Genomic DNA, 22,208 nt, shown 5'->3' on the forward strand with positions numbered 1-22,208 from the left:
TCTATACATTTCCATACGTACAAAAATTTTTATGAATTCTATATGATGAGCCTTTTTGTATGTCAAGTATTTTTTCATATGAAAATTGAATGACAAGTATTTTTCCATGAACCAAATATTTTTTTCCAAATTTAATTTCTGAAAATTTTTAGGTTGTGTTCGTAATCAAACTCATGTGACAAAGACCTTGGTTTACTCAAAGCTGGAGTCACCAAACGTTATCCGGTCTTGCGTTAACAATGCATAGAAAACGACCTGAGTTGTCTTAGAGCTGTCTTACACAAATCATAGAATAAAAGTAACAAACTTAAAAGCCTTGACGAAAACGTTCAACGATTTTTATCTTTAAAATTTGATTTTTTAGATTATCAGACATTGATCAAGGCATACATATACATAATCATGCCATACAGAATAAATTGAGTTTTTAGCGTTTTTGAAAGAAGTTTTTATGCGAAAAAAAACTTCAACCTTAGTTTATCCAGGACTACGTTATGCACACGAAAAATTGAATTTTGCATGCAAAAATGCTTTTTTGGAAAAGTTAAGTGTGAGTACAAAATTTGATTTGCAGTTAATATAAAAACACACAAAAAAAGTTTTTTATTGCGAAATTTCAAAATTATTTGAAAAATATTTTGTAGTCGCCATCAAAAATGCTAGTCATACAATTTTCATATATGGAAATTGGATGATTAGCGTTTGTTTCGACCATTTTTTAAACTTTTTTATGTAGTACAATACACCGACTTTTATGCCACAACACTTAAGCTCTTTGAAATTCGATGACATCATTTTAGCAAAAGGTATGGAATGTGTATGATTAATTTTTTCATAGACTTAGTTTATGGAATTGTATGAGTAGCATTTTCGGTCTATGGAGGTCAACCTGATTTAGTTGAATAACAATTTAAATATGATGTTTTAAATGTAACGAAGATCATACTCTCTTCTAGGCTAATGAAACCAACCAAAAATGCGCAAGGTATAAAATTCAGCCGAAATATTTCATCATTTGAATGAAACTTGCTTAACTTTTGTAACTTGTACATGATTATTACCCAACTAAAACTTAAGTGTTTTAGACTGGTTGATACTCCGGCTTGTTTATAGTTCAGCTGGTTTGTATACCACTATTATTAGGCGCCTTCAATTAATAGATACCATAGTTCATAATTTGAAACAAGAAAAGAAATCCTTAAATAAAATCTGCACTTGTTCTCGACTTTGTTAATTTTTTGTTAGCTCTAAAGCGCAAATGCTTAAATAAATTGAACCGCTGGAACTCAAAATCCAAGTCTTGTAGCATGCGTTTGCTACTTATAATGGCGCTTTTGAAGTATTCATAATGGTTTGCTGCTTGCTTCTAATCTGCTACAAGGTCGGTCTGCCAAAAAAAACGGTCCAATAAAGAACTAACCTTAAAAAGTTTTCTTGCAAAGTTTGGTCAGCTGAGTTTTGGTAAGAATTTTTGTTGGGATTTTCTTGGTTCGCACTGTTTTTTTTCGGAGACAATTCTCCTTGTTTTCGCTTGTCATCGGTTCTAGTGCATTGTGTTTTTTTTTGCATGGTATTAGAAGCGACGCTGTCATGACAAAAATGAAGTTATATTGCTCTTTATTTTTAGCCCTTCAATAGATCTGCTTTGAGAGAAAGTAAATCGAAGGGTTTCCTATTTCTTTGTTTGTTTAATTCATCGTTTTGTTTGTAGTTTGAATAAACCCATTCCCGTATAATTCAATTTAAGTTTAAATCGAATTATCAATAGGAAAAGCTTTTTAGTAGCTTAATTGAAAAAGCACTGTCGAAAAGTTGAAGATAAAAAAACGAAAATGGGCTGAAATCATGATCGTAGTTTCCTTTCTTTTGAAAATTTTCAGAGGGAAAGCGTAAGCCATTTCAAATTTGTCAAATGGCAGCTCAAAAAGGCGGTCGCTAACTCCCCCCGAAGCTTTAATCTTCAACTAATACACTTTGAAATCAACTCATTTTTCATACACTAAATGTGTTTCGTTAATTCAAAAAAGTGAAAAAGTCGATCGAAATTACAGATTAGTGGGAACAGATAAGCTATAAACTCTAAGCCTGAGTTCCCTGGAGCAATTAAATTCTGCAGTTGGTGATGTAAAGTTCAGTTTTTAAGTCCTGATTGCTGCCTTATATGGATGGCATACTTGGTATCAACTTCAGCTATATACCCGCGTGCTACTTCCGATAAGAGAAGATTTACGCTCTTAAGGCTGAGAAGTCGGTTCACGTCACAGAAAGGAAGCAGGCGTGAAATTAAAAAAAAATGAGAGGGAAGTTTTGTTGCAATTTTAACACCAGGTGAAAAACATGGACAGAAATTGGTCTGCTTTTTAACCTAATCTATCGTTTTATTGCTTTGGTCGTCTTTTGACTGTTAATATTGCAGATCGAAAGTCGCTCTCCTTCAGTTGGCTATTCGCATTCATTAGGTTTGAATACGGTCATGTGCGGTCAAATAGTTCTTTTGCATATGTGATCTAGGTGAATTTGCTAAAAAGAATTAGTCTAAACAGTGACGTAACAGCTATTTGCATGAATTAAAATTGAAGTTTATCACATTTTAACCCTTAATTTGCTTTTAGTTAATAACTGCTTGAAGTAGACAATGGTGGCTTTTCGAAACGTGACAATTTTTCCTAAAGAAATTGTTGAGAACAAATAGATTTAGTTCAAGTTGAATTGTTTTATCAATGCACACAACCTAGTGGTTTCTTTGTCAATTAATGCATGCCAATGATAAAAAGTCGTTTTCGGCTTTAATAACAAGTTATTGTCCGAATCCTGAAAGAAAAAAAAACTGATTTTGCATTCCCTGTTGCAGAAAAAATTTTTCTTAATTGTTCGTATCTTTCGACAGTTTTTAAAACCTCTGAATGATAATGATGCTTTAAGCTCTCAATTAAAATGATTTTCTACCTGCGAACGTTTTTTTTTGTAATTCTGGGGGCTTGAAAGTTCTTATATGGGATATTCATTGCGTGTGATTTGTCCAGTGTTCAATGGCTAGGCGATGAATTAATGAGGCCCAGAAAACAGTCCAAACTGGTTTGAGGCAAACTAATTGGACTAAGCAAGGCGTTAGTTGAAGCACTTAATATCCATTTGGACTTGAAGTTGCTTGCGGGTGAAGAATATTGTCTCATTAAAAAATTATTCAAATTTTTTACTGATACGTTTTCTCTGTTTCCCATCACAGATGGATTTTGCCCCCGAGTAACGGATTTTGCAAGGCTATACATGAAGACCAATTGTGTACCAAATTTCATAATAATCATTAAAAAATAGGTGCTTCTGTTTACTGTATAAGTAGCACCGAATGTTACATCTCAAGTAGTTTTTGCAAAACTTAAAAAAATTATATCTCTTTTGAATTTGAATCATTTCCGGCATCGAAAGGATACATAACTTAAGCCCCAACGAATGTCTTTCTGAACAACAAAATAAGTGAATGTGTTTTTTGTTTAAAAATGCTACTAAAAATGTTTAGGCCGATTACTATTGAAGCTCATACTTCTACGGAGCAAGTTTATTTTCGATTAGTGAAGCGAACAGAGATTATTTGGTTCAGTTTTAACGTATTTTAGTTCAAGTTGTCCGTCAGTTGTCAAAGTTACCAGTTAAACAGTGATAATGTACCATACAAATTTGAATCTGAACTCACCATGATTCATGCTCGATACTCGAGGGCGAGGCATCAACTCAGACCAGAAGCTTAAATCAAATTTGAAATAAAAAATCCGAAACTTGAAAGATGATTTGTTAATCATTCTGCAAAAACGCCTATGAAAAAAAACTTATTCAAAAACCTTGCAAAATTATGGCTATCTTACACGATCTCGCAAGATCTGTTTTACTTATACATAATGTTTTCAAGACTAGTATAAGATTCCTGTAATCTTTTACAAGATTCTTGTAAGCTCTTGCAAGATTCTTGTAAGCTCTTGCAAGATTCTTCTAAGCTCTTGAAAGATTCTTGTAAGCTCTTTCAAGATTCTTGTAAGCTCTTGCCAAATTCCTGCAATATCTTGCAAGATTGTTGTATGCTCTTGCAAGTTTCTTGTAAGCTCTTGCAAGATTCTTGTAAGCTCTTGCAAGATTTTTGCAAGCTCTTACAAGATTCTTGTAAGCTCTTGCAAGATTCTTGTAAGCTCTTGCAAGATTCTTGTAAGCTCTTTCAAGTTTCTTGTAAGCTCTTGCAAGATTCGTGTAATCTCTTGCAAGGTTGTTGTATGCTCTTGCAAGTTTCTTGTAAGCTCTTGCAAGTTTCTTGTAAGCTCTTTCAAGTTTCTTGTAAGCTCTTGCAAGATTCTTGTAAGCTCTTGCAAGATTTTTGCAAGCTCTTACAAGATTCTTGTAAGCTCTTGCAAGATTCTTGTAAGCTCTTTCAAGTTTCTTGTAAGCTCTTGCATGATTCGTGTAATCTCTTGCAAGGTTGTTGTATGCTCTTGTAAGTTTCTTGTAAGCTCTTGCAAGTTTCTTGTAAGCTCTTGCAAGTTTCTTGTAAGCTCTTGCAAGTTTCTTGTAAGCTCTTTCAAGTTTCTTGTAAGCTCTTGCAAGATTCTTGTAAGCTCTTGCAAGATTTTTGCAAGCTCTTACAAGATTCTTGTAAGCTCTTGCAAGATTCTTGTAAGCTCTTTCAAGTTTCTTGTAAGCTCTTGCATGATTCGTGTAATCTCTTGCAAGGTTGTTGTATGCTCTTGCAAGTTTCTTGTAAGCTCTTGCAAGTTTCTTGTAAGCTCTTTCAAGTTTCTTGTAAGCTCTTGCAAGATTCGTGTAATCTCTTGCAAGATTTTTGTAAGATCTTACAAGAATCTTGTAAGCTCTTGCAAGATTTTTGTAAGCCCTTACAAGATTTTTGTAAGCCCTTACAAGATTCTTGTAAGCTCTTGCAAGATTCTTGTAAGCTCTTGCAAGATTCTTGTAAGCTCTTGCAAGTTTCTTTTAGGCTCTTGCAAGATTCTTGTAAGCTCTTGCATGATTCTTGTAAGCTCTTGCAAGGTTCTTCTAAACTCTTGCAAGATTCTTGTAAGCTCTAACAAGATTCTCGTAAGCTCTTTAATAAGCAGTCTTGATCGAATGAGCGTGTGTTGTAGCCACGGGACAAGATGTGCTGGGGAGGTGGTGGGTGTGGCGAATAATGGAATCTGTGGGGTGGGAATCGCCTACCACGCCAGAATAGCCGGCATCCGCATGCTAGACCAGCCATTCATGACAGACACTATCGAGGTATGGCGCTTCAATGCTTTTCACACGAAAAATATTTCAATCAAATTTAAAAAAATTAGAGAAACTTTCAATTAAGAGCCAATTTTAATTTCTCTCCAATCTGAAAAGGTTTTTGTTACTTTCTTCTTTGAACTTAAATTTATGAAATATGAATTAGTATGCCAGTATCACTTAAATTCTGTATTTATGTTCATCATTGGAGCAGAATTAGTTGAAAAAAGATTAATGTTTTCAATAGCACAAAGATTTAGCCTGAATTTGTACTGCTTTGTGCTCTGTAATGCATTGTTTTGTGTGTGTAGGCGTTGTCCATGGGCCATGCCAGGGACATGATTGACATCTACAGTGCCAGTTGGGGTCCCACAGACGACGGGAGAACGGTGGATGGGCCGAGGGAACTCACCATCGAGGCCATGGCCAAGGGGGTGAACGAGGTAACCCACTCTTGATTGACCCCTTATCAAAAATCCATAATCATACGCCGCTTTTGTGGATACTTGGCTTGATTAGGGCTTAGAACTGCGCCTGATCAAGTACGGCACCCTAGATTGCTCATGGATTATTTTGTTTCGATGTTATCCAAGGTACTGTGATGAGAGTATGGAAACTCTGAAAAGTTCAGTACTGGAATCACGCTTTAAGATATGATATTAGTAGGTTTTTAGTCAAAGCCCCCCCCCCCCCCCAACTCTTGAAAGTGCTGAAGTTGAAACCAGAACTAGACACGGCATCTTGGCACTATTCGTTCATAATGAAAGACAGCACACTTACACTAAGATTTTACACTAGATTTATTCATATAGTTCAGTCAATTTTGAAGCTTAAATATCCTACTAGTGGTTGGGTTGGCTTAGAAAGATTTTTGGCTGGTTTCTATACATAACGCCTGCAGCTTAAAAAAGACCAAACCACAAACCAGTGTCTGGTTTTGCTTAAAAGCGAGGCTAAATACATTTGGCCAACATATAATAATGTCTTACACCCTTTGGAGTGTGAATAAACATCAGCTTTGACAAGAACATCTGGCTGTTTTGCAAATACAAAACTGATTTTAACTATTCGGACAAAACGAAAAAAAACCTAAAAACTAAAATGCGTTATTCTCAAGCCAAAGCTATCAAATCAATTGCTGACAAAAATAATGGTTTTTCTTATAGTTTGTTTTTCTTATAGTTAAGAAAAACTTGTTTTTCTTATAGTTAAAAATGACATTTTTTGGCTATTAATTAGAAAAAAACTTTCCTTTACAAACTTGAGAAGACAATTTTTTTCTTTACGCTTTCAGCAATTTAAATTTCCGTCCGAATCGATATTTGCTTGACTCATTGCTTGTAATTTTACCAGCTTGATTTGTTAAAATTTTTCTTTTCTTTTTTTTTCGTTTTTTTAAATCATGTTTTATATAGATGTCGGCCTAATTAAAATCGACTTAGTGACCTATTTTTGCGCCCTTACCTCCGAAAAAAAAATATGTATGCGTGTTTGTGCCCTGAGGTGATATTTTATTAAGTTCAGAATTTTTTTGAATTTCTTTTCAGCATGAAAGGTTTCTGCTCAGATTTTTGCGGCTTTGTTACCGCTTGATAATTATAAATTCAAATCTTATCCAACATCCGGTGTATCTGGAGTTTAGGTAAAACAACAAAGGTTGGGAAGACCAAGATTATCAATTCGAATCTGGCTTGGAGTGGTGCAAGTGGTGCAAAGCTCAGTTTCGTCTCTGTAAAACTTTTGTAAGGCTTCGTAACAGACTCACTTTGATCATCAACTGAACCAAATTTTTGGTGTCATTTCTTGTTGACTAAAAAAAGCTAAAAAGCTTCGTTTTTGGGTTTAGTTTGTGGAAGCATTTAAGCATTTCCAGTCTCCGATATATTCTGTTTACTTCACAAGCGAACTTGCGAGCATTGTGTTCTAGTGAGAGTTTATTTTTCTTAATTAACTCGCTTAAAAGAAGGCCCATTTTTGGTGGCATTAATGCTGCATATCATTAGCAATTCAAAAATATGCTTTCGATATGATTTATTAGTGGCTAGTATTTTTCTAAATCGAGCTCACATGGCAGAGGTATGCAGATATTTACTGGGATATATTTTTGCATTGTGATTAGCTCAAAGCTTCGGTTTGTCTCTATGTTTTAAAAAAAATTAACTGAAAGGAATAAAAAAGCTCTCCAACAAAAAAAAATGTAGAAATAGCTGCTAAAATATTCTTAAATTTCAAAAGTGGATCTTAATTTTTTATTCATCGGCGAAATAAAATTTTTTTTTATTGGTTTAGTTTCAAAATCAACCTTTTTCAAAGGCTTCCAAAATAGCTTGAATGTAACGCACGTTTATTCTGTCGACACGTCTTCTCCCATCCTTTTCACCAAAAAAATCAGTTTATGAACTAATTGATTAATTTTCGCTAAAATTGATGGGAAGACGTGTGGACAGCATAAACGTGCGTTTCAGGCCCTGAAACGCACTTTCAAAGTTTAGATTACGACCGAAAGGATTTTTAATGGTTTTTTTTTCAACTTTAATTAGCTCCCATTGTGGATAAGCCTGTGAGATTTCCCTCAGTTTGAGTAGGGAAAACGGTATTGTAAAATTCGAATATTGAATTAGATATGTTATGTAAATAGATAGAATAGAGTAATAAATAAATGATTAACGAATCCAGAATTGAAGTATTGTTTTAATATTTTGATGACTAGATTTAACGCTTAAGGCTTTCGCAAGTGACCACCTCAGATTCTCAAGTGACAAACGATTTAGCTGGTGAGATTTGTCCTTGAATCAATTTACTGCACTATAAGTAGATAATTAGGACATAGTTAGATACGACAATAAATAAGTAAATAGAATATAATGAGGTACCGAAGGTCGCCTCATGACACTTCCCCCTCTAGAAAAAATTTATCTCAGTATAAATTTCGGAATGAATCAGGCAGAATGGGGAGAAAAAATTAAGCACCATATATGATCAGTGGTAACCAAAATAACAAGCCAATATAGCAAAGTTTTATAAAGTTTTAAAGTTCAAGAAGTGTTGTCCAGCTCTTCGATTCTAATCTTCTTAAACGGAGTAGTTTGCTCCTTAGTTCTGGGAAACGGCACCTTTCGAACAATTGGGGTGAACGGCGTAGTGATGACTTGAACGGTGTTTGTTTGTAGTGATGAAGGCTCTGCAGAGTTCGATTCAGTTACACTTTTAACTGAATGGCGAAGAGGATCTCCATAAAACCTCGTCGGTTTCTTGTACCCATTAGGTGACCTATTAAACTCACTCGAAGATTGGGAGGTAGGATTGTCGACCTCCAAATGGCCAGTAGCCGCGGTGTCCTTTGCTGCTGTGTCAGAAGTCTCTGGCTGATCCTGGGGTGTTGCTAACGCCCCTGTAGGAGATATCAAGGCGGGATTAGTTGGAGGGTCGATGATCGGAGCTCCTGATGTATCGATCACGGGAGCCAATCCTTGAGGTGTTGTAACCCATGCCTCCACCAATTCTAGCTGAGGTCCAGTGATCAATGAGTCCTCGCTTGATGACTCTGCTGTTAAGTCGATCACCTTGCCCTTTAAAGATTCGTCTGTCTGCCGTGTAGCTGGAGTAGTAGATGGTTGAGACTGGGGCCGAGGAGCAATTCGTCGCTGCAAGCGTTCACCCACTGTGCCTGGCGTAGCTGAAATTTTAGGGTGGTTAAAATTATGTCTTAGGCTTAAGTGATTTTTTCGGTAGACTTTCCCTCTGTCGGTAATGTAAGTATGATCCGTGACACGAGTAATCTTGATTTTTGCTAGTTTGAACAGAGGCTTTCCCGATTTTCGATCAAGAACTTTCCGAAAGATTTTGACTCTTAGAGGATCTTGTAAAACTAATTTTTCTAATTTACGCGTTTTGGAGAGTCTTTTGGGCCTCGAAGAAGACGACACGTTCATTCTCTGTGAATGCGAGAGTGCTGGTGCTGACGTATCGCGGGCGTTATCGTAAAAGCGTAGGGTCCCCTTTGTGATCCCTGATTTAGCGAGTTTTCGAGGTCGCTATTCCGAGCCGCCAATTCACGGAGAAGATCTTGTCCTAGTTGTGGAGGCACATTCCGTTTCCACTGCTTCCAGGTGTTAGCTGCCTTTGCAAGGTTCTCCAAGGCTTTATACGGTTGACTATCCGCTATACGCTCGCCCACACCAAAGAGTGGCTTGAATTTAAAGGGGATTTCTGGGCTGTGTGACGATCCTCTGGGTACAACTTTAGCCCTATCGCGGCTGTAATCCTGGCTTGACCGTTGCTCCGGGGTTAGGAGGTTCCTTTCTAGTCCTTGCGCTGAAGTAGGAGAATGAACAACATTATCACGTGCTAATGAAAACTCAGTATTGGGCTTCCTCCCAAAGTGTAACTCAAACGGGGATACTTTTAACGTAGAATGCTTAGTTTTCCGAATATCGTCGATAATTTGTTGTAAAGTTGACTTCAGATTTTTAAAATTAGGATCTAATTTTTCTGTTCCTTATTTCCGTTTAATGGTCTGGATCGATCTCTCCACCAGCCCACAACTCCGATGGTCCCCCACCGCTGTGAGGATGTGTTTAATGCCTCTCATTTTGCAAAATTTTTTAACGACGTCAGAGTGAAATCCAGAACCGTGATCTGTCCTAATGCTTTCTAGTATGCCATGATTACGAATATATGATCGCAAAAATTTGACTATTTTTTTCGCACTGGTTGATTTAGTTAACATCACCGAGGGGAACTTAGAAAAACGATCTATGGCGACTAAAATGTAGATATCCCCTTCTTATCATCTATTAACGGACTCGCGAAATCAAGTTGCAATTCTTTATTTGGAGCTGACAACGTTGGTAACGGCTTAGCTGAGTTATAAGTCGCGGAAGTTTTGATGTTCTTACCAAAAAGAGTACACTCCGGGAATTTTTCGCAGACATTGACAATTTGGCGGTTAAGAAATGGCCACCAAATATACTCCGAGGCGTCCATCATGACTGCTTGGCCTGGGTGCGAGCGATGAAGTCGAATCAGGCTAGCACTTCGTAACTGTTCGGGTATGGCTAGTCTGTTGTCTATCAGGACACAGTTGTTCACCTCCGCCGCTTTCGTCCAGAATTGGGCCATGTACGCCCCCAGTTTGTTAAAGGATTGCACATCCTTGTTGACGATCGCAGTTCTCATCGGTCCGAGGAACGGGTCTTCCCCTGTCAGCTCTCCCAACAAATCCACGTCGAACAGTCCCGGCAATCCGACCACCTTCTTTTTGTCCTGTGTGACCAGCGGTTTGTGGTTATTGATGGCTTTAACCCCCATTCGAAGTGTCTCTCCTCGTCTGGCCTGTCTCGTGAGCCGCTGCCTCCGGCACTTATCAAGGAAGTGAGTGAGGGCCTTTTGCGTCGTTTGTCCTCGAGTAACAACGAAACGTTCTAGAGAATGTCTCTGCCTGGCAATGTTTCGGGTACGTATTTGATTAATACGGCTCGGGCGATCCATAGGGCGAACTGTAGATAGTCTGGGTCTTAGTTGACTGGAGGTGCGAAAATTAGGGGAACTTGTAGAAAAATTTTCAACAAAATTGAGGAGATTTGTTTGTTCGATCGTATTATTTGCAAAGTCAATAGTATTAGTAGAAGTATTTGAGTTCTTGAGAGTAGAGTTAAGAGTAGTATTTTGAGCAAGATTATTTGAAGTATCCATATCGTTACTGATTTCTAAGTTGTAAGGTCGGAGGCAATGAGTTTGAGCAAAAACTTCCGGTTTAGCGTATCGCATTTGCATACTGTACTGTGATTGGTCGAGAGTACTAGAGCATCAAAAGTCGACCTCTCGCGGCAGTGATATATACTCACGATTTTGCATACGAGCATATGATTGGCTAGTTGACTGAGAGCATGAATGAACGCCCTCTAGTGGCGAGGGATTAAGACAATCAATTAGCATATCCTCTTGAGATTGGTTAACAGATACTATTCACGAGTACTATTCACGACGCCCTCTAGAGGCGACGAACTGAACTGTTTGCAACAATGTGATTGGTCAGATAAATCAAACGTTGATTGGTTTGTCGTATTAGTTAAGAGGTAGCTAATTTCGCCTCTAATTTCACCAAACGATCTGATTGGTGGAAACTGGTTATAATTTGAAATTTGCCCCACCGGCACTACTTGAGGTTTGGATTGAGTACCAATCAAATTTAAAGCATTGTGAAAAGCTTGAATATATTTAATGACAAATAATTTGTCATGCGATGATGGCAATGGTGCTTCAAAAGTCCGGTATCTAGACATATTGTCTACGATGCCTAGGGAGGAACCGGGTATATGTTCGATTTGATAGTCGAACGGAATGAGGCGGTCCGCCCAGCGAGAGAGAGTCTTGACTGATAAGACTTTTTTCCATACGTTTCATTGAGGGCGGAAATGATGGCCTTATGATCGGTTAGAATAACAAAACGTTTACCAAGTAAATATGTACGGAAATGTTCGCACGACCATACAATAGCCAAAAGTTCTAACTCATTGGTACTATACTTGATTTCCGCGGAGTTTAGAAACCTAGAGGCAAACGCAATCGGGGCCCAAACATTTGGCTCTACTTCTTGTTCCAAGCAAGCCCCCAGCCCGCTATGACTTGCATCACATTTAACACGCGAAGCTTTCGAAGCATCGTAGTGAAACAAATTAGGGATGTTTGCGATGAGGTTTAAGATCTTCTGAAAGGCAATAGTTTGCTGTTCCCCCCAAAAAAGGGATTTTTTATTCTCCGCTTTTAACGAAGCTCTGAAAACGACCGTATATTTGTGCAAATCTGGGATGAAACGTTGAAGATGATTGAGAGTACCCATAAACGATCTTAACTGTTTAAGAGTTTTGGGTGGTAACAGGGATTTGATTGCCTCTATTTTTGAGAATTTCGAAGCGTAACCGTTTTCATCGATTTCATACCCTAACCAGACTAGCTTGTTAACTGAAAACTCACATTTACTAAGTTTCAACGCCCATCCTTCTTCATCCAATCGATTCATTACTCTTTCGACTAGTACGTTATGATCTTCAACTCTTCCTTTAGTGACAACCAGTATATCATCGAGGTAACATATGACACCTTCCAATCCTTGTAACGTACAGTCCATCGCTTTCTGAAATTCCGTAGGCATGTCCGTCAGTCCGTAGAAACCAGTCTTGAATCGATATGTACCAGTTGCCTCTCCGCACAAAATACTAAAGTTACAATGACTACTGGTCAGTTCCGATAAAGGTAATTGACTGAAAGCGTATTTAAGGTCCAGAGAAGTAAACCACACCTCCCCAGGTGTGTCTCTAGTTATGATTTGAGCCGCCGAGTCAATCAATTCATGCATATTAGGCATTTGATATTTGTTTTGCCAGATTTGGGCATTCATAGGTTTAGCATTCAACGCGAGTTTTATAGACCCGTCTTTCTTTGCAGTTAAGACTATGGGTGCGATGAAGTGATCCGTAGTACACTTTTCTAACTTTTCAATGTGCTTGTCTTTAATTAACTTTTTAATCTCAGCCGCGACCCGATCTTGTAAATGTATAGCTATCTTGTTATGTGGGAGCAATTTCTGAAATTGTTCTGATGTTTTGGCCCCTTTCTCATTCTCCAAGGCCAGTTGTAGAGTATCATCAAGATTGGCTTTTGCTCTGATTAATTGCCTCTGAACCTCCACATCACGAATGCGACCAATAAACAAGTCTTTCAATGTTACTCTTTCCTGATCAATCGGCCAATTACACAACGCAGTTTGAGCGCTAAGTCGGGCGTAAAATGATGAGAATGAGTCATTATCCTGCATGAAAATTGTATTATACAGCTTAATCCTTTCGACTGTGTAGTCCCGCTCTGCCTTGAAAACATCCTCACAACACTTGTGAAAATCAATGAAAGAACTAGTATTGAGGTCCAAATGAGGGTAGGAATCCAAGAATCGTTTTTTCCCCTCATTTCCCAATGCGAAGAAAAGTCGCGATTTCAAACGTGCCTCTGCCTCATGGTAACACCAGTTATGTCCAATTCGAGGTCCTTTCCTTCTCCTTTCTTGATTTTTCTCATCGATTCTTCGATTAGCTGCTGCAATTCGGAGGTTCCTTTGGCCACATCTGCTGCATTTTCTTCAGCACTCGGTGCTTCGGGCTTTGGGTAGGGTTCATGCACTAACTCTGCTGGGGCAACTAGTAACTCCCCCGGTGAAATGTTGTCTTTGAGACTCACGGCCAAAAAAAATTGTCCTACCCAAGTCTCCCAAATGAAAGGTGAGTTTACCGATGTTCTCGCCCAAAAAGGTGGTATTCCGAGTAGGTCAGTCCTGTCTTCATTCACAGGAACTGCTGGCTGCACCATGAGATTTCCCTCAGTTTGAGTAGGGAAAACGGTATTGTAAAATTCGAATATTGAATTAGATATGTTATATAAAAAGATAGAATAGAGTAATAAATAAATGATTAACGAATCAAGAATTGAAGTATTGTTTTAATGTTTTGATGACTAGATTTAACACTTAAGGCTTTCGCAAGTGACCAACCTCAGATTCTCAAGTGACAAACGATTTAGCTGGTGAGATTTGTCCTTGAATCAATTTACTGCACTATAAGTAGATAATTAGGACATAGTTAGATAAGACAAAACATAAGTAAATAGAATATAATGAGGTACCGAAGGTCGCCTCATGACAGCCTGTGAAGTTGGCAAAAAAGAAAAGTGATTGAAAATTTAATTGTTTCCAACTGTAATTTGCACAAAAAAAACATTTCAACCTCTTCTTAACGACATATTTGATTGACATTTAATTATTGTCACTGTCAGTTCGAACATTTTAAGCTGATTTTCACTATTGAAGTCGTCCGTTTTTTCTACCATTTAAGCAAAATTCTGAACAGGGGACAAGAAATCGGACGTTTTTCGAATCACTGCCGCAATTACTATTTTTCACTTCAATGGTTAATTTTAGAGTACATTTTCTGTTTTTGAAAAAATTCGCTCTAGTAACCACGGAGACGAGGTTAACAAATGATTGTCTATTTTTCAAAACTTAAGCTATTTTTTTGGGAAAATCAATATTTATTAACCACGAATTTAAAAAAAACATGATTTTTATTCGTATCTGCTGAATAAACGTAATGTTTTTTGTTCCAGGGCAGAAAGGGTAAAGGGAGTATATACGTGTGGGCTTCGGGAGACGGGGGCAAAAATGACGACTGCAACTGTGACGGATATGCATCCTCCATGTGGACTATCAGCATCAACAGGTAAACTCTTTTTTGCTAATTAAACCTCGTACGCACCCATTAAACAAGCCATGGCATGACGAAACGTGCCTTTGTTTTGGACCGAACCGCTGTGTCGAGAATCCGTTTTCAGACTGTTTTTATGGCGTATTGCAAACTGCACTCTCAGTATGTTTTTTTTGACATCGAAAATTTTGTTGAGGCAAATTTGGAACTTATTCGAATCTCCTGGAAACCAAGACAACGGCAAAAATTGACGAAAACCTGTGTTTTTTTTTGTTGATGGTTATGTTCGGATCTTGAAAACGATGTTTTTTTGTAATTTGTGGTCTACTCAATTTAGTGTGTCTTCAATGTACGAGGCATTGATTGCTTGTGGCTCAATAACTTTAAAGTAAAGGATGCTTAAATGTCTGTTCCTAATAGTTTTGGTAGTGATAAACAAAAAGTGCAGTTTTTGAAATCATGACCGACTCAATTTAAGTGTGTTTTCAATGTATTGCAGTGCTATCAATGATGGTCGGACTGCACTATACGATGAATCCTGTTCCTCCACCTTGGCCAGTACCTTCTCCAATGGGAGGAGTCTCAATCCAGAGGCAGGCGTGGCCACCACGGACCTATACGGAAACTGCACTCTAAGGTACCATCATACATCCACATGAACATCGTTGACTATAGAAGTATGCACTTTGCACTGCTTCATAGTAATCTCAATCAAAAGTGAGAATAAGAGAAACAACTTCAATTCAATTAGCTTACACTAGCCACTGGCTGTACGCGCTGTATGGATTAACGGTAACGTTGACCTTGAAAGTCATATGACGTTAATGTATATAATAATATACGTGTTCTAGGTTCATAGTATGACCTTTACTCCACATTGCCCAGACAGTCTGATAAATTAAACTGTTCAAATGATGCGATAATGACATGGGGCAATGAGAGTTTGCTTACTAAATGACGAATTGATTGCAATTTTTACTATGAGCGTTTCAAACACATTGTTTTTTTTTAATTTTCGAAAATACAACCAAAAAAACATAAATTTATGAAATACTGAAAAAATTTTGTGCAATTAATAATTTTTAAAACATTTTTGTCTCTTCGTGCTTCAAATTTTAATTTCAAAAGTAATAATTGAGGAGAAAATAGTGATTATCCATGCCTTATTTTGTCTGTACAATAGGAACTGAGACGTCTTTGAGATGTTCCAAATCTGTAAGGCGCTTCAGTTCATTTGATGAAATAATGACGCAGTCCTAAATTTAGGTCTGATAGGCTGCTAGACAGATACAATGAACAGAACTATATCGTCAAATTGTGACATCAAGTTCGCATTCTGAATCGAAATTATATTTGATCGAATCTTCAGGCACTCCGGAACGTCGGCAGCTGCTCCCGAGGCCGCTGGAGTGTTTGCTCTGGCTCTTGAGGCCAACCCAGACCTCACCTGGCGAGACATGCAACACCTGGTCGTGATCACTTCTAAGAGGAACAAACTGTACGATGAGCTGCACAAATGGAAAACCAATGGGAGGGGATTGGAGTTCAATCACCTGTTTGGATTCGGGGTTCTGGACGCGGGTGCGATGGTGAGAGAGGCAGAGAACTGGGAGACTGTGACGGAGAGGTTTCACTGCACGGCAGCTTTTACATCCGAGTCAGCATAGTGAGTCATGCTTTTGGGGTTGTTTTACCATTGATCATTTCAAGTCTGTTTTTTTTTGGCGACGATGTCCTCGCTCGACTTCTAGCTTCATGTCAAGTACAAAATGATTGACTCCGGCTTCAATATTGATAAAACACGGATGTAAAAAGGGTTTTTCAATTGGCTTATTTTACTATGACTGTCGAATATACCTAATCCTCAGTTTTTGTTCTGAGCCTTTACATTAGCTTTTTTATGCTTAATTTAAGCCGTTAAAGTCTAGTCTTACTCGAGTAAAATAAGTTTTTGGAATTTTTCAAGCTGTTGTGGGAATCAAAAGCTTCGAAAATTCAAAGAATTTCTGCAAAAAACTTTTAAAAAACTTTTTTTTTTGATTTTTCAATACTTTTTTTAGTTTTTCTAATCTTTATTGTCAATTTGCTTACTTTACTATGACTTTCTGATGGTCGGAACTTTATCTGATACTTGCTCAGAGTAACCAGCTATTTTTTTTGTAAATGTAGTTTTTTTGAAGTTATTATTTTTGTAAAATCAAGCCAATTATAAAAAACAGCATTTAATTTGCGAAAACGCCATGGACTTTTGCAGCTCAGTTTTTGGGAGACTCAGAGTCAATGAGGCGCCTCTGAACGTTTAATTATTTCGGAAGTGGAAAGAATTCTTGACAATGAATGCGATTTCATTTGCAACCCTTTCTAGCCCCATCCCTCCCCCGGGCGAGATTCTGACGATCCAGTTGAGCACAGATGCGTGTAAGGAGCAGCCGAATGAGGTGAGGTATGTAGAACACGTGCAGGCCATCATCAGTGCCCGGGCCACTAGGAGGGGGGACATGACGATCAACATGACATCCCCCAGTGGCACGGAGAGCATCCTACTCGCAAAGAGACCATTCGACGACGACAGCCAACAGGGTCAGTACTGACTGCTCTATCTGTATATTCCAGATCTCTATCTGTATCTGTGCATTATGTCAATAAAAGGTGTTGTATATTCCACGTATATTCCTGATATATTCCAGGCATTTTTCCAGGCATTATGTATCAAGTGAGCTTTTACGGCAGTTCAAAAAAGTTCAAAGTTAAAAAAAAAGTGAAAAAAGTTCAAAGTTAACCTAGTATATTCCAGGCAACATGTCAGTGAGAAAAGTAGACCGAAAATAATTATTCAAAGGGTCATTCATAACTGATGGCAAATGACTCTGACTATTCACAATGACAAAATCATGTAAAATTTTGATGTCAGATCTGTATCAACAACCTCAAAGTGTATAACAGTATTAAGTGTGATAAAAATTTTCGTTTCTGTTATAGGCGTTGATTGTAGATTGACTATTGTTTGTAAAATGAAAAATTCTTAAACTCAAGAATTGTGAAAGCAGGTATGATCGGCAGTTGATTTTTACCAGGGAAAAGTAATAATTTAAGCTATCAATATAGGGCTACATTTCAGGATTCCAGCAGTGGCCCTTCCTGACGACCCACACCTGGGGCGAGAACCCTGCCGGAGTGTGGACCCTAACGATTGAGATGAAGTCGGACGAAGAAAACTACCCTAGTCACGGGGAACTACTCGAGTGGAAACTAGTCGTCCACGGAACCCAGAAGGACTTCATCTCCCAACACACGCAGGAGCTGCAGGAGAAACGAATCGACGCCATCCTGGCAGACAAGAAAGATCACATCGACGCCTGAACATCGAAGAGTTCACACGGGGTCGCTTCCTTCGATCATAATCAAACAAAACAGACTGTGTAGAGTCGCCTGGAAAACACTTTCCCGTCGTTTAACTTCTCGAAGAGCTGATTCGACTAAACCGAAATAGTTTGTGCGAAGTAGCTATAAAGATCACTAGAATATATTATGAATGAGGGAATTAATTTGAAATTGCAACCAATTTTAGTTTTCTTTTGTTGAAGCCGAGTTTAGCTAGAAATATGTTCAATACACTGACATTACCCGCATCCAAGTTTAGGCGTAAGTAATCGATTATAACGGATTTTTATGATGATTTTTTGACAATTATACTTGATTATAATAATCAAAATTAGGTGTTTAAAAGATTTATAACTGATTATAATCGTGATATTTTCCAAAAGACTAAAATCTCTTATAATCGATTATAATTGATTATAGTTCTTGCAAAAAACACTTAAAATTAATTATACTTGGTTATAATCTCTTATTTTGTCGAAACTTTGTCAATTAAAAACTATATTCGATTTATTTCTGATGGGTTATTATTTTTGTGTCAATATGAAAATCTCTAAAAGAGAGATCTCTTGAACACTTTGGTTCATCTGAACACAAAATTTTACCACCAAACAAAAGTTTCATAGAGTGATTATAATCGATTATTAATTGATTAAAATCGATTTTTTCTCAATTTTAGTAAGACTGGTACTAAAATCGTAATATAATCGATTATTAACGCTTGATTTTGGATGCGGGTGGCGATGGGGCCTAGGAAATTAGACGATAAGCAAATTAGACGGGTGCTACAAAAACAAAATTTGACGAATTATCTATTGCAGATCTGGCTTTTTAGACGAAAAAGCTACGGAAAGGAAATAGCAAAAAAAGTTTTTTCCCAAGAGTCAAGATTCACAAATACAAAAAGAACATAAAATGTCACATTACGAGGCCAAACTGTGCATTTTGTGCATTGTAAGCGCATTCCGCAACAAGGACGCTCCCTTTGTTCTTCTATTGTTCTTTACTTTCCTTTGATCGTTCCGACAAAATTTAACATGTTTAAAGACTTGTCTCTGGAATCCAGGAACATACAGACCCAAAATTGTGCACCTATCCAGTGCACAGTTTGGCCTCGTAATGCAATACTTATCAAAACAATTAGTTTAAATGAACATAAAGTTTCAATCATTCTCACTTTCGTCTATTTTCTCACAGCTGCAGTAATGCAAAAGTGTCTAATTTTCTTTTAAGTTAAATACCTCTGTCTAATTTGCTTATTGTCTAATTTCGAAATCCCCGTTCGCGATACTTGTACACACCGTTCGGGGTTTAGGAACTTAGACGACAGGAAATTTGATGATCAGAAAATAACAGAATTTAGACAACAACTTGCGTGCAAAATGCGTGAGACTTGTTTACAGACTTAAACTATCTTTCGGCTGAGTAAATACTGTTTGTCCAATTTAGACTAATTTGCGTGCAAATTGTGTGAATTTTGTTTACAGACTTGAATTAATTTTTGGCTGAGTAAAATTTGATTGTCCGTAAATTCCGTTTAATTACGGTCGTCTAATTTGCTTGTTTAATTTCCTATGCTCGCAACCGCTCGTAGAAGATCAAAAGCAGAGACTTTGTTCATAAAAAGGACTTTGACCTTTCAAGCAGGCTTTTTAAAGTCATTTCCCCAGCAAAGCTCTTATTGCACTCAAATAACTACTCTAATAGCTTTTTAACCTTCGAAGCTTCGTCTTTTAATTTGAGTTTCAAAGCAGACTTTGATTAGTAGTATTAGCCGCGCAAGATAATCCGCTGATTCAGTTTTCGTAATTCACGAATGTTTTGTTTTAAATTACGCTTGAGATTAGCAAGTGTAATCAAATCGGAATGTTTTTTTTTTCGGTTTAACATGGTTAACAATTTCAGTTTAATCACTTATTATGGGTGGGTACTCGCTGGGTGGGTACTAAGTTAATAGTAACTATCGGTTGGGTGGTGTTACTACAGAGTAGTTTCAGGGGGAAATAAAAATTTTAACAGTTTCTCAAAAAGTCTTTTTGCAAAGTTTTTTTGCGGCTCAACTGGCCTTTGTTTAAAGATTGTCGGCCTTTTTTCCGCTTTTTTAAATTGCTCAGTTTCTAATTTGAATTTCAGATGTATTGCTTGGCATGTTTGCCTAGAGTTCCTGTTCCGTAAAAACAGGTATTATGAAAACTTTTGGGTTTGGGTGTTTTATATTTTTCTGAGTCTCGTTGGAAAACCCATAGAAAAACCTCCTACACCCTTGTGTGCCTGCATATTCCCCTGGTCTATTTTTGCCTTACTTTTTTGTCTACAGCCTTCGAAAACCTGTGGTATAATATTTGAGCCATATTTTTGATTTTTTTTCTCCATTTTTCCCGTTTTCTCAAAAAATTGACCGACCAACTCTAAGACTTTTGTTTCAATTAATACAACGGACTTGTGAAAATCTCCTTCATATGCGGCTACGTTCAAACTTTTTTTACACATGAAATTATGGCCATCGTGAAAGTGAAATCGAACGTTGTTTGAGTTTTTTCGAGTTTTCTTATAAACCTAACATCCCAAACCTAATCTAATTGTTCAATGGAAATAACAGGTAATTTCAAGCCTCCTGCATTAGCGGCCACTCACAAATTTTTTACACAAAACAATTTTTTCTTACAAATTGAATTTGTTAGAAAATCTCAGTATTATTATTTTATTGACCTTTAATCGTAAAAAACACGTGGCAACTTGCGTTGGGTTGAATTGATTTAGAAATGGGGCATATAACTTTCCTCAGGGGGATAGTTTTGTCCTCCTGTGTTTGCAAAGGGTAGGGACACTTTCCCTAGCGGTTGTGACTACAGTGGGACAAAATATAAGGCCGGGGTATACGATTACTACTATCCTGGGTTCATTTATGTACCATAGTTTATGTCGCTTATTCCGTTAAACATAGTGTCTGAACCTGCTTCTTAATTTAACTGTTCTAGTTTATAAATTTAATAGGACTTGTTGATTTTTTTAAAAGATTTATTGACACTTACTTTATAAAAAACATTGCTCTGTATCATGGTTTCCGAGCTTCGATTTCTTCAGATAATTTATCATTCGATATCTTTTAGTGTTTAACACGTATTGTGTTTATTTCGAGACTCTTTTCCAGTTCCCCCTTTCAAAATATCGAGTTTGATGTTTGTTTTACTGGTTATTACGGCTAAATGCGTGATGTTACGCGGTAAGGTAAGAAGAACATTTCTGTTCAAAATTGTCGACTTGTTGACCACGCCAAATTTCATTGCATTATGACAACGTTAATTAGACTTTTCAGAATTGAATTTGGGTTATGACAACGTTAATTAGACTTTTCAGAATTGAATTTGGGAGGGGGGAAACTGGAAAAGAGCCCACTTCGTCAGTTAGCATGTTTTTTTTTTGGATATGTAGTTATTGAAAATCATCGGTTTTTGATTGTAAATTTGTTAATTGAACCATGATGATTGATGATTAGTTGATTAATTGAGGCCATTTTTGGTTTCTTAAAAAAGTGCACAAAATATCAATCAGCATCACAGCATCAACTTTTTTTTACAAAAATTTAGTCTGCGTTACTGATTGTGCATCATAGTTGAATTTTTTTTTTACACCAGTTCGAAATTTCCGATGAGTGTTCTCTGAATCGATGCTGACGAAAAATATTGGCTCTTTTCTTTTTCCCCTCACCTGAAGTTTTTCAGTAGTAAAGTTACTGTTCACATTGTCCGATCGTTACGAAAATTGACATGCGGACTAATTAGGCTGTTCCAAACATATTTGGTCTTCATAATTAACCTTGTAAAAACCACTCATTACACCATAAAACTGATGGTCGTGGGAGGTGGGGGGAAGGAAAAAGAGCTAAAATATTATCTCCCAGCGCAAAATTATTGTTGAAACTCTATTAAATCGCAACTGAAAAAGTTGTGTATTATATATTTTTTTCACTTATAGATGGCTGTTTTTATATCAAGGCTAATCCACGCAAAAACAAACGGAAAAAACGCTCAAACGTTTTACAACATTTCGATGATTCAGCGATATTTTTTTGTAAGTACAAATGAGGTAGATAATTTGATGAACAGATTATGATAGAGACTGATAATTCTCTAGACAAAAGGATACACGTACCGAAGTTTCAGGGATGAAAATCGATTACTTCCTTGACTAAAGTTTTGTCTTTCTATCAGTTATCGTGGCAAACTTAGTAACTGAATGCACTTCAAAGCCATTATAATGGATTTTTTTTGAAAAAAAAGAGAAACGTTTTACAATCCAATCCTAGAAAACTTGAAAGCTCGGCATATTGGT

The 22,208-nt window shown here is 37.2% G+C and overlaps 1 protein-coding gene across 1 annotated transcript in view; it reads left to right on the top strand.

Moving 5' to 3' along the window:
- LOC134845583 (neuroendocrine convertase 2-like) overlaps window positions 1–18,060 on the top strand; it is a 31,568-nt gene extending 13,508 nt beyond the window's left edge. Inside the window, exons 5-11 of the mRNA XM_063862539.1 lie at window positions 5,124–5,256; window positions 5,559–5,690; window positions 14,401–14,513; window positions 14,998–15,135; window positions 15,868–16,164; window positions 16,864–17,078; window positions 17,617–18,060. Coding sequence (XP_063718609.1) covers window positions 5,124–5,256; window positions 5,559–5,690; window positions 14,401–14,513; window positions 14,998–15,135; window positions 15,868–16,164; window positions 16,864–17,078; window positions 17,617–17,858 — 1,270 coding nt within the window. The 3' untranslated portion in view covers window positions 17,859–18,060. The remainder of the gene's footprint in view (window positions 1–5,123; window positions 5,257–5,558; window positions 5,691–14,400; window positions 14,514–14,997; window positions 15,136–15,867; window positions 16,165–16,863; window positions 17,079–17,616) is intronic.
- The last annotated feature ends 4,148 nt before the right edge of the window (window positions 18,061–22,208 follow it).

The sequence above is a fragment of the Symsagittifera roscoffensis genome, chromosome 5 (assembly GCF_963678635.1).
Source record: "Symsagittifera roscoffensis chromosome 5, txSymRosc1.1, whole genome shotgun sequence".
In the NCBI taxonomy this organism is placed as follows: domain Eukaryota; kingdom Metazoa; phylum Xenacoelomorpha; order Acoela; family Convolutidae; genus Symsagittifera; species Symsagittifera roscoffensis.